The 12744-nt window shown below is 41.4% G+C and overlaps 1 protein-coding gene across 1 annotated transcript in view; it reads left to right on the top strand.

Moving 5' to 3' along the window:
• NOX3 (NADPH oxidase 3) overlaps positions 1–12744 on the top strand; it is a 159179-nt gene that overhangs the window by 33050 nt on the left and 113385 nt on the right. Inside the window, exons 5-6 of the mRNA XM_075863737.1 lie at positions 11015–11125; positions 11217–11301. Coding sequence (XP_075719852.1) covers positions 11015–11125; positions 11217–11301 — 196 coding nt within the window. The remainder of the gene's footprint in view (positions 1–11014; positions 11126–11216; positions 11302–12744) is intronic.

Here is a 12744-nt window from a genome sequence, read left to right as displayed (position 1 = left end):
CAGGGTCTGTGTGGCACGGCCTACAAGGGGGCTATGTTACACTATCTACAGGGGGCTGTGTGGTACTATCTGCAGGGGGCATCTGTGAGTGGCACTACCTTTAAGGGGGCTATGTGGCACTATCTACAGGGGGCATCTGTGAGTGGCGGGCTGATGGTAATTTTCCTGTGAGTGGGGGCTGATGGTCGTTTTACTGTGAGTGGGGGGCTGATGGTCATTTTACTGTGAGTGGGGGGCTGATGGTCATTTTACTGTGAGTGTGGGGCTGATGGTTGTTTTACTGTGAGTGGGGGGCTAATGGTCATTTTACTGTGAGTGGAGGGCCTGATGGTCATTTTACTGTGAGTGGAGGGGCTGATGGTAATTTTACTGTGAGTGGGGGGCTGATGGTCATTTTACTGTGAGTATAGAATACAAAAGAAAAACACAAAGTGCACAATAGTGCATGAACCAGTGGGATTACTGATTCAATGTAGGGTAGTAAGGTTATGCTCACCTTGCCGAGTTATGCTAGGAGCATAACATCCACAGACGTATGAAAAGAAGATCTTTCTGTGACGATGACAGCTAGAATGAGGTGCAGCCTGGGATCCAATTCGAGGACTGAGAACAGGCTTGACGTGTCAATAGCAAAAAGAAAAGGATAGAAAAATGGATTTTCCCTCTGGCCCAGCCTTAGTTGATGGATTCACTCGTATGGAGAAATAGGTGAGTAAAAACGGGCTTTATTTGAAGTACAATTACAACAAAAAGTTTAGAGATCGAACATATCTCTTCCTTAGGTAGTGTACGAGTGTTTGACATTAAAAAACAGTCTCTGCTTTATATCACAGACGGGGAGTTAACTGTGGAATAGCTACCGGGTCAACTTTAACGCGTCAAACGGTCGTAAAAAGAATAGGTATGTATAAACATATTAATTTGTTATTGATGGTTAAAAACAGAGTTGATGCATTTCAATAAAATAGTAGAACCAAATACAGTGTAAGCAAATTATTTTTGTCATATATTAAAACATAAAAATAAAAATAGAAAAAAACAGACGACAAAAATGCTGATGTTAAAAAATTACAAAAACAGTTTCTCATATCAAAGGAAGTCATATAAACATTATGTCCGGCACGGGCCCCCACGGGCCCCCACCATGGCCGGAGTCTCCGCTAGCAGCCGCTATGGCTGCTACAGCGGGACGCCACTGAACACTACGGCAGAGCAGGGAGGTATCTCCCCGCTCTGCCATTAACTGGTTCCCGACCGCTGGCTGTATTTTTACGGCCAGCGGGCAGAGTCCTTAAAACCCGAGCCATAGACTTTCTATGGCTCGGGTTTTAACTTGCTGCCCGCGCGATCGGGCAGCTGAATGTCGGGTCTCCGGCTGTCAGTGACTGCCGGGGACCCTGAGGAGAAGACAGAAGCAGCTTTAGCTGCTTCTGTCTTCTCCGATGTCTTTTTACACAGCGCTCAATGAACGCTGTGTATAGGAATAGAGACAGCGGCCCCGCGCCGCTGTCTCTATTCCTCCCGGTGATCATGTGACTGGTCACATGATCACCGGGTGCCGTTACTGACAGACTGCTGCTGGGTCTTACTAGACCCAGCACAGCCCTATTAGTGACAATCGTCACTATGAGAGGGCTGATTTCCCCTGTAACTGGGGCTGCTGTGCAGCTCCAGTTACAGTGGAAAAACATGGTGTAAAAGAAAGAAAAAATATATATAAAGTTCCCCAAAGGTCTTCTTTGACCTTTGTGGGACAGACCATAGTAATAAAAAAATAATAAAGTAAAGTGCAAAAAAAATTAAAATAATAAATACACATAAAATACCCACCCCCCAAAAAAAACTTTCCCCCCCGCCAATCATTGTTGTAACGCTAGCGCTGACCCAATTACCCTAATATAGACATGTAATATATTTACGGTAGACAATGACGATCACAAATAAAAGGTCTATTTTAGGGTAAAACTATGTTATTACCCCAAAAAAAATAGCTGAAATGTAAAAAAGCTTATTTTTTTACTATTATTTTCAAACTCTATAAATAAAAATTCTAAAATAGCAAAAAAGGTGTGTATGAAAATGCTAAAAAAAGAAACCTGCATTATCTACGGAAAAAAACATCGCAAAAATCACGTCATTAGCCCAACAAATAAAAAAGTTATAGCCATTTAAATAACACGTGCTAAAAATGGCTAAACAGTGTCTGGTCCTGAAGGCGCAAAATAGAGCAAAAGACATGTATCCCCTCTCCACAGGATATGCACAGGATAGGGGATACATGTGTGATCGCTGGCATTGATAGGGAGGACGGGGGACTGAAAGTTCCCTGAAGTTCTCCATCACAAACCTCGGACTTCCGGGGTCTGTGTCGGCAGCTCCGTAGAAATGAATGGAGCGCCGGTCGTGCTTGTGCGCACGCGTGACCAGTGCTCCTTTCATTTATATTGAGCTGCGCATACGCCGGAAGTCAGAGGTTAGTCATGGAGAACTTGGGGGGACTTTCAGTCCCCCGTTCTCCCTATCGCTGCCAGCGATCACTCATGTATCCCCTATCCTGTGGAGATCCTGTGGAGAGGGGACACATGTATTTTGTAGGACACACTGTAGGTTGCATTTTTTTGGGAGGGGGGACGCTGCATGGCGTTCCCTACAGGGGGGGGGGTGGCTGTATGGCGTTCCCTACAGGGAGCGAGCTGTATGGCGTTCCCTACAGGGGGGGCTGTATGGCGTTCTCTACAGGGGGGGCTGTATGGCGTTCCCTACAGGGGGGGCTGTATGGCGTTATCTACAGTGGGGCTGTATGGCGTTCTCTACAGGGGGGTTGTATGGCGTTCTCTACAGGGGGATGTATGGCGTTCTCTACAGGGGGATGTATGGCGCTATCTACAGAGGGGGGCTGTATGGTGTTATCTACAGGGGGGGCTGTAAAAAAGGCACTATCTACAAGGGGTGGGGGGTTGTGTGACACCCAGGGGAGGGGGGCCCCAGTCAAAAGTTTGCTATGGGGCCCAGTCTTTCCTAGTTACGCCCCTGGTAAGCCACAAACTTCCCAGACAATATAATTAATACTATCATAGATAACACTAAAGCAGGCACAAATATGTCTGTCCCTTTTCTAACCTCAGCATTCCCTTCTAATATGAGTACAGAAGGTTCTCCACCATCTACCTCACAACAAACCCTTTGTTTGAAGGTCAAAGACCCACAACCACTGACCATCACTCATTTCTTCCATCCGAAAAAAGAAAAAATGTTTCAGAGGAACTAGGGGAGGCAAAAATAAAAAAATAAAAACCGTAACACAAACCCCTACTTTAGAATTTACCTCTATATTCAACCTTTCGGATCATATTTTAAACAGTGCAGAAACAACTCTCCTAAATAAAGGATTATCATTTTGCCCCATCGCTAACAGCAATGGATTTGAGCTTTTCTAGACCTACACAAATTCACCAGAAAACTGACTATACATAGAAACTTTGAAATCCTAGCCACGAAGACTACACTGTCTAACGAAATTACCTCTCTAAACAAAGAGATCACTTCAGAAACCACAGTAATCGATCCTTTTATACACACTGATTTAAAACCCTCATGTCAATTCTATCCTATAGGTAATCAAGGGAATTTTGTCAATACTTTTTACCACCTGGTTTCTACGGACCTGGAAAGCCTTGACTGTGACAAATCTGTTAGGAAAAGTAACCTAACCGTAAACGAAATAACTGTCCTCAAAAATTTTAAAAAAGAATAATAATATCGTTATTAGATCAGCAGACAAAGGAGGAGGCACTATCATACAAAATACCGTAGATTATCATTCTGAGGCTATCAGAATTTTATCAGACGTAAACTATTATGTAAAACTAACTCACAATCCCCTTTCAACAATAATAGAAAAACTTAAGCTTCTGATCAATCGAGCCTTTTCCAATAAAATCCTAAATCAGAAAGAAAAAAATTATCTAATCCCCACTAATATTAATATGCCATTTTTTTACCATCTGCCAAAAATACACAAAGTTACTAGAAAACCACCTGGCAGACCTATCATCTCAGGGATCCAATCACCCACCTGCCACTTGTCCCACTATTTGGACTTACTCTTCCAGAAATATGTCATAGAATTTCCGAGTTATCTGAAGGACTCAACACAATTAATAAGGGAACTTAGTCCTATTACTGCTATAGACAACTTGCTCTTCATTACCCTAGACGTTAATTCTCTCTATAGAAATATTGAGCATGAAATAGGTCTGAAAAACCTGAAAACTAAACTTAATAGAGACCCCATTTATTACCATTACAAAATGAGTTTTTAATCGATAGCATGGAGTTCATTCTTAAAAACTATATATTCACTTTTGATGGTGGAGTATACCACCAAATAAGAGGCACGGCTATGGGTACTCGAGTAGCACCTAGCTATGCCAATATATTCATGGGCATGTTTGAGGAGATACATATTTGGCAACACGTATGGGCAACCAGACATATTACTTTTTTTTAGAAGATTTATAGACTATCTTTTTATTATATGGAAAGGAGACATTACCTCTACTCTGTCTTTCTGTAATTCACTGAACAATAATACATGGGGCATTAGTTTTACATTTAATATCCAAGAGAAGGAGATCCAATTTTTAGATCTAGTGATCACAAAAACGAAAGAAAACATAATTACACGTACCCATTTCAAAAAAGTAGATAGTAATAGTTATTTGGACTACAAAAGTGGCCACTATCACAAATGGCTACATAACATACCTTACAGCCAATAAATGCGCATCAGAAAAAATTGTACATCAAATACTGATTTCAACAAACAAAGTCGCATTATCTACAAACGTTTCAGAGAGAAAAACTATCCTCATACCCTACTATCCGATGCCTATAAAAAAAAACAAAAGATCTAGAACAACTTGATTGTGTCAAAATTGCTGAACCACAAAAAGCAATAATAAACAGTAAAGAAACAAACAAATTTTCTTTCAATTTTATAACAAAATACAATTGTGAACACAATAAAATCAGGAATATCATCGGTAAACACTGGCACATCCTACAAAGAGACCCTTACTTGAAACAGAGCCTACCAACAAAGCCACAAATCACTTTTAGGAGGGCAAAAACTATTAAAAACATACTAGCACCTAGTCGGGTAATTTTTCAAGACAAGAAAAATGAAATCAAATTATCAGCTATTGTAAAACAAAATAAAAAAGGCTGTTTGAAATGCAGCAATTCAAGATGCCTATGTTGTGAATTGATTACTGAAACTGATACTTTTACATCAAACCAAACCAACATTACGTATAGGATTGAAAACCACCTAGACTGCCAGTCACAATATGTCATTTATTTAATAAATTGCCACTGTGGCTTACAATATGAAGGCAGAACTACACAGCAATTACACTGCCGTGTAAATAAACATCGGTCAAATTGCAAGAATAATTTTATATTACACAGTATTTCCAGACATTGTACGCTGTTACACAGTAGTCATTTTAATTGTTTCAAAATTATCCCCATTGAACAAATAACCACATGCAATACAAATAGATTTGCGTCTTTGTGTAATAGAGAAAACTTCTGGATCTATAAATTAAAAACATTAGTAAAAGAAGGACTTAATGAAAAAATGGAAACTGTCATTGAACCTTAAGGGTATGTTCACACGGCCTATTTACGGACGTAATTCGGGCGTTTTTGCCCCGAATTACGTCTGAAAATAGCGCCTCAATAGCGCTGACAAACATCTGCCCATTGAAAGCAATGGGCAGACGTTTGTCTGTTCACACGAGGCGTATATTTACGCGCCGCTGTCAAATGACGGCGCGTAAATAGACGCCCGCGTCAAAGAAGTGACCTGTCACTTCTTTGGCCGTAATTGGAGCCATTATTCATTGACTCCAATGAATAGCAGCGCTAATTACGGCCGTAATTGACGCGGCGTTCAAGCGCCTGCACATGCCGGTACGGCTGAAATTACGGGGATGTTTTCAGGCTGAAACATCCCCGTAATTTCAGCCGTAACGGACGCCCTCGTGTGAACATACCCTTACAAATATATTATTCATTTTTTAATAATAATGTATCATTTTTATCTCGACTTTTTATATCTCCTCTTCAATCATACACAAGCGCAAAAATATGGCAAACTAATCTTTTGTACAAATAACGAACAATTATAATAGAAACCAAGTAGTTCACTACTAATAACGAATTATAATACAAAAAAATATTGTTATTGCTTCTATAGTCTTTTTTACACAAATAAATAATTATTCATCCATTATAAAGCTGTCGAAGTATCATAAAAATCAACTTTCATCTCTTTCCACACCATAGTCAATGCTACAATTCTATCTATCAAATTTTAGATGATTGTACATAATGTTTATATGACTTCCTTTGATATGAGAAACTGTTTTTGTAATTTTTAACATCAGCATTTTTTTCGTCTGTTTTTAACTATTTTTATGTTTATGTTTTAATATATGACAAAAATAATTTGCTTACACTGTATTTGGTTCTACTATTTTATTGAAATGCATCAACTCTGTTTTTAACCAGCAATAACAAATTAATATGTTTATACATCCCTATTCTTTTTACGACCGTTTGACCTGTTAAAGTTAACGCGGTAGCTATTCCACAGTTAACTCCCCGTCTGTGATATAAAGCAGAGACTGTTTTTTAATGTCAAACACTCGTACACTACCTGAGGAAGAGATCTGTTCGATCTCAAAACTTTTTGTTGTAATTGTACTTCAAATAAAGCCCGTTTTTACCTATTTCTCCATACGAGTGAATCCATCAACTAAGGCTGCGCCAGAGGGAAAATACATTTTTCTATCCTTTTCTTTTTGCTATTTTACTGTGAGTGGCGGGCAGATGGTTATTTCACTGTGAGTGGGGGGCTGATGGTCTTCAAGTGGTTTCCACCTCTGACCTCCAATTGAAATTAATAGTAGGAATAAAATAGCTGTGGCGCTCGTTTGGAGCTTTTTTTTGCTGCGTCTTTTGCATTCGCTTCAACGGCTTAAAAAAAAACGCAAAAAAACCCCCATCAAATAACGCTGTCAATTCAAAAGCAGATTTTTTTCTGCCTTACAAAAAACCCTGTGTGAACATATCCTAAGAATGTAGTGCTTATTTTTAGCTATTTTCTGTCTTTCTCTAAACAATTTTTGGTAGGGGGGCCCTGAGGATTTTTTTTTTTCCAGGGGTGCCTCAATTCTGAAAAGGTTGGGAAACTCTGTACCAGGCTACAGAGGCGCCTGCAGCCTATGAGGTACAGGGACAGGATCCCTGCGCAGTCGGCGTGATGACATCTCTGGATCAAGCCGGCCTACGCAAGGATCCTGTCATCAGCATGTGGATCAGCTCCATTCGTCGTGGGAACGGGGCCTAGATGAGTACAATTTTTTTTGTTTGGGGGCACTGTCTACAAAGGAGAGGTGGGGGCTGTATGGCACCGTCTACAAGGAGGTGGGGCTGTATGGCACTGTCTACAAGGGGGAGGTGGGGGGCTGTATGGCACTGTCTACAAGGAGGTGGGGGGCAGTAGGGCACTGTCTACAAGGGGGATGTGGGGGCTGTATGTCACTCTCTACAAGGGGGAGGTGGGTGCTGTATGACATTGTCTACAAGGGGGAGGTGGGGGGCACTGTATACAAGAGGGAGGTGGGGCTGTATGACACTCTACAAGGGGCAGATGGGGGCTGTATGACACTCTACAAGGGGCAGGTGGGGGCTGTATGACACTCTACAAGGGGCAGGTGGGGGCTGTATGGCACTGTCTACAAGGAGGAGGTGGGGGATCATGGCACTGTCACAATCTACAGGGGGCACTTTCTACAAGGGGGGCTGTGGGGGCATTATACACTGTGGAGGCCACTAAGCGGACATCATACTGTGTAGGGGCATTACAGGGGGCAATATAATGTGTGTGGCACTTAGGCGGCATAACACTGTGTGGGCACAATTAGAGGACAAAATACTGTGTCCTTGACGGCGTTATAACATATTACATTATTAAATATTATTATACTGCGTGTGGGGCACTAAAGGGGCATTACACTGTGTGGGGGCACTATATAGGGCATTATACTGTGGGGAGGAATTATGCATTTTTATGGGGAATTTTTTATAATGGCGTGGGGCGCCGATAGATAATTTTGCACGGGGCGCCATCTACCCTAAGGCCGGCCCTGCACACAACACACCAGAATTATAGACTTTCCTCACGTAGTACATGCACAATGGGTGATAAACACTAATGCCAGCACAGTAATAACATTTCAACATAGAATAACCTACACCTTTGTACCCACCACAGAATTATCCACAATTTTGAGCTAGGCCCATAGCTGTGTCCAAAAAAAGTAACTTTTTTTTTATAACATGCCCACAGAGTCTGCTAGCCAGTGCAATATTCATACAAATGTACTGGCCAGAGCAGTACAGATAAAAATGTGCTAGCTAAAGTGCTTTTATAATACAACTTACTTATATCCTCCATAGTCATGCACTGCTGTCCATCCCCCTAATAACTTTCCCCCACCAAAGTATGAAGAAATAGGATAAAGTTATCACATACTGTGCCATTCTCGGCAATCAGCATTGGAATTTGCATTTCTGTCGCCCTATATATAGACATCATGTGACATAGGGATAGAAGCTAAGCTCTCTGATATACAGTATTAAGGGCATGACCACACATGGCGGAATTCCTCCGCAACTGTCCGCATCAATGCCGCACAGAATCTGCGTTGCAGATTCTGCAGCGGATCTGCACAAAATGTGCAGAAAATTGATGCGGACTGGCCGCTGCGGACTGCAGGAAAAGTGCTTCTCTTCTCCCTATTCAGTGCAGGATAGAGAGAAGGGACAGCACTTTCCCTAGTGAAAGTCAAAGAAATTCATACTTACCGCCCGTTGTCTTGGTGACGCGTCCCTCTTTCGGCATCCGGCCCGACCTCCCTGGATGACGCTCCAGTCCATGTGACCGCTGCAGCCTGTGCTTGGCCTGTGATTGGCTGCAGCCGTCACTTACACTGAAACGTCATCCTGGGAGGCCGGACTGGAGACAGACGCAGGGAGTTCTCGGTAAGTATGAACTTATATTTTTTTTTACAGATACATGTATATTGAGATCGGTAGTCACTGTCCCGGGTGCAGAAACAGTTACTGCCGATCGCGTAACTCTTTCAGCACCCTGGACAGTGACTATTTACAGACGTCTCCTAGCAACGCTCCCGTCATTACGGGAGCCCCATTGACTTCCTCAGTCTGGCTGTAGACCTAGAAATACATAGGTCCAGCCAGAATGAAGAAATCTCATGGTAGTAAAAACAATACGCTCCGCAGCACACATAAGATCTGCGGACTTCATTGCGGAATTTTGACTCTCCATTGAAGTCAATGGAGAAATTCCGCCATGAGTCCGCAACCAGTCCGCCACTGCTCCGCAACAGACAGAGCATGCTGCGGACACCAAATTCCGCTCCGCAGCCTATGCTCCGCAGCGGAATTGTACGCATCGTGTAAACGAACACTGCTAAATTAAAGTGAAAGTCAATGGAGAAACGGCTCCGCTGCGGATTAACGCTGCGGAGTGTCCGCAGCGGAATTTAAGTGAAATTCCGCTATGTGTGAACCCGCCCTTAGTGTATATGATTTGAAGCGGGATTTCAGAGTAAAAAGCAGAGTAAATCCTGAGAGGACCCCTAGGACAATGAGATTCCTGCTTACCCCACTTACACACAGTGATTGACAACCTTCTCTATGCACACACTGATACAGGGAAAGCTGTCAATCACTGTGTGTGGGTGGGGTAAGCAGGATCCTCAATATTTCTCTTAGGAGTCCTGCAGGATTTAGGCTATGTTCACACAGAGTATTTTGACGAGTTTTTGGACACGGAAACCGCATCACAAAGCTCGTCAAAAACGGCCCAAAAATGCCTCCCATTGATTTCAATGGGAGGTGTCGGCGTCTTTTTCCTGCGAGCAGTAAAACTGCCTCGCGGAAAAAAGAAGCGACATGCCCTATCTTCGGGCGTTTCCGCCTCTGACCTCCCATTGACTTCAATGGGAGGCAGAGAAAGCGTATTTCGCAGTGTTTTATGCCCGCGGCGCTCAATGGCCACGGGCGAAAAACGCAGCTAAATACTCCGCGATAATCGGCGTGCAGGGAGAGGAAAATCTGCCTCAAACTTCCAAACTGAATTTTGAGGCAGATATTCCTCCTGCAAAATACTCCGTGTGAACATAGCCTTACTCTGCTTTTTACTGAGAAAGAATGCACCAAATCACATAAACTTAGATATCCAAGAGCTCAACATCTATCCCTCTATCATACGTTGTCTTTTAAATAGGGCAGCAGAAATCACCTGACAGGTTACCTTCAGATTGGACTGAAAGGATCACAGATGTGTTGCATTTTAAAACAGGAAATCGGAAATTTAAGACTGTTTCATTGTACCCCTTTAGAAACAAATACATTTTAACGGTATTGTTTAGAGTTGTAATGATAGGTTATGGAGACATCTGTGTTATTAAAGTTATTTCTATGGAGACAGCTGTATTTCAAGGCCTAGTTCACACAGAGTAATTTGCAGGCAGAAAAATATCTGAAGGAATTTTGAGGCAGATTTTGACCTGCCTGAGCTTTTTGCCATGGTTTTCACTTTGTTTTTAGCTGTGTTTTTCGTCCCAGGCCGTTGAGGACCGTGGGCAAAAAACGCTGCTCCCATTGAGGCGGAACAGCTGCAAGAAAGGACATGCCGTTTTTTTTTCCGCCTGGGAAAAGAAGCGCCTCTGCTTCCCTTTGAAATCAATGGGAGGCGATTTCCGCATCAAAATCAGCGCCAAAAAAACATCTGTCCCATCATATGTACACAAAGTGCCATGCACCTATTTCTTTTTAGTTGTAGGAGTTCACTCTGAAAGAATATTTTGTTTGTGCGGTTCTGAACATGTTTGTCTTAAGACTTTCTCTATAGTCTACTTTAGCATGGGCAAGAGCTTCTGCAATGTGTCTGAACTTCAACTGTATGCTGATAATACTACCAGTCTGTCGTAACTTTGTGTCCCTCCTCAGAGGAACTAGTGCAGTAAGTATAAAATAAGTATAGCAATATTAGTTTCTTGTTCATAGCCCTCTATAAACTGTATGACAATCAATAATTCCTTGTTTTTATCTAGTGTTGCAGGGGAAATCTGAGAAGGCTGCTTGATAAAAACATTACATTTCATAGGCTTGTTGGCTATATGATCACACTTCATGCAGGTATATTTTTAAATTAAGCAAGAAAAAAAAAATAATGTTAATTGTAATTCTATGATATTTCTTAAAAATTACAAATCTGAATTTCTGAATTACCAGAAATATTATTTTGTATATATGAGGGTATGTTCACATGCTGAGTCAAAAACGGCTGAAAATTCCGAAGCTGTTTTCAGAGAAAAAACGTTTTTGAAACTGAAAATTTTTTGTCAGGCATTTTTTTTGGAGCCATTTTTCCATTGACGCTCCAAAAAACGTCTCCTGATGTGACATGCTCCTTCTTTTTACAAAGTGTCTTTTTATGGGCCTTTTTTTTTAAAACAGCTGCGTAAAAGAAAGCCCCGTCTGCACGAAACTCTGTTTTTCCTATTGAATTCAATAGGCAGATGTTTGTAGGTGTTCAGCTACTGTTTTTTCAGGCATATTTTGAGGCAGATACACCACAAAGTACACCTGAAAACGCACTGTGTGAACATACCGTCACTGTATTTATTTGAGAAAAATAGTTTCTAGATATTTTTCAGTTTCATCAATTCAATTGCTTTTCATACTAAGGACATGTATTTTTATGTAGCATATTTCTACATATACATAAAGTATTCCGTAAGGGCTATGTAAACCTTCTAAAGCAATTATTATTATTTTTTCCAATAAAGAGGTCAATCAGTATATTTTGTGCAACTTTACAAATAATTTTTATTAAAAATGATTTTTACTTTTTGAGACACAGCTGCTTTGTACTCTGTATCGTGCGCTAAGACCTCAATCCGTCAGGTCTGCGGGACTAACGGGTTCAGTGTCAGCGAGTCCTGTGTGTCTGACACGCAGGATCCACCTGTAACCGATCACATCTAAGTTCCGAACTTCAATCCTGCAGACCCGATGGGTACAGAAATCAGTGTAAGATGCAGCTGCTCTGTATACAAGATACAGAGCAGCTGTATCTCAAAAAGTAAAATGTATTTTTAATAAAAACGAATTATAAAGTTGCACAAAACACACTGATAGAATGTATGTGCATAGCCTTTAAAGCTCTGTTAAATCTATCACCACATCTGTTCTGGTGTTTTTGACAGCAAAATGGTGTAGACTGCAGCACTATTCTTAAGGTGTAGTCACACGCAGCAGATTTTGTAATAGAAATTTTCTACAACTGAAAATCAGTTCCACTCATCTAAATGGAACTTGCACAAATCCATGCACCTGCTGTAGAAAATACCTCATTCGGATGAAATTGATTTTCAGTTCCAGAAATTTCTGCAACTGTATATATAGTGAAGATTTGATGTAGACTTTGCATGTATTTTTTAAGCCAAAACCAGGAGCGAAATCTAAACAGAACTTTTTTTTTTATAAATGAAAGCCTTAGAGTATTTTAACAAATGGCAGATACGCTGCGTAAATGTACACCGTGTATCCGCCCTGGACGCCGCAGGTAGTTCCGGC

This window comes from Rhinoderma darwinii, chromosome 4 (assembly GCF_050947455.1).
Source record: "Rhinoderma darwinii isolate aRhiDar2 chromosome 4, aRhiDar2.hap1, whole genome shotgun sequence".
Taxonomy (NCBI): domain Eukaryota; kingdom Metazoa; phylum Chordata; class Amphibia; order Anura; family Rhinodermatidae; genus Rhinoderma; species Rhinoderma darwinii.
This window is presented reverse-complemented; position numbering and strand designations above follow the sequence as displayed.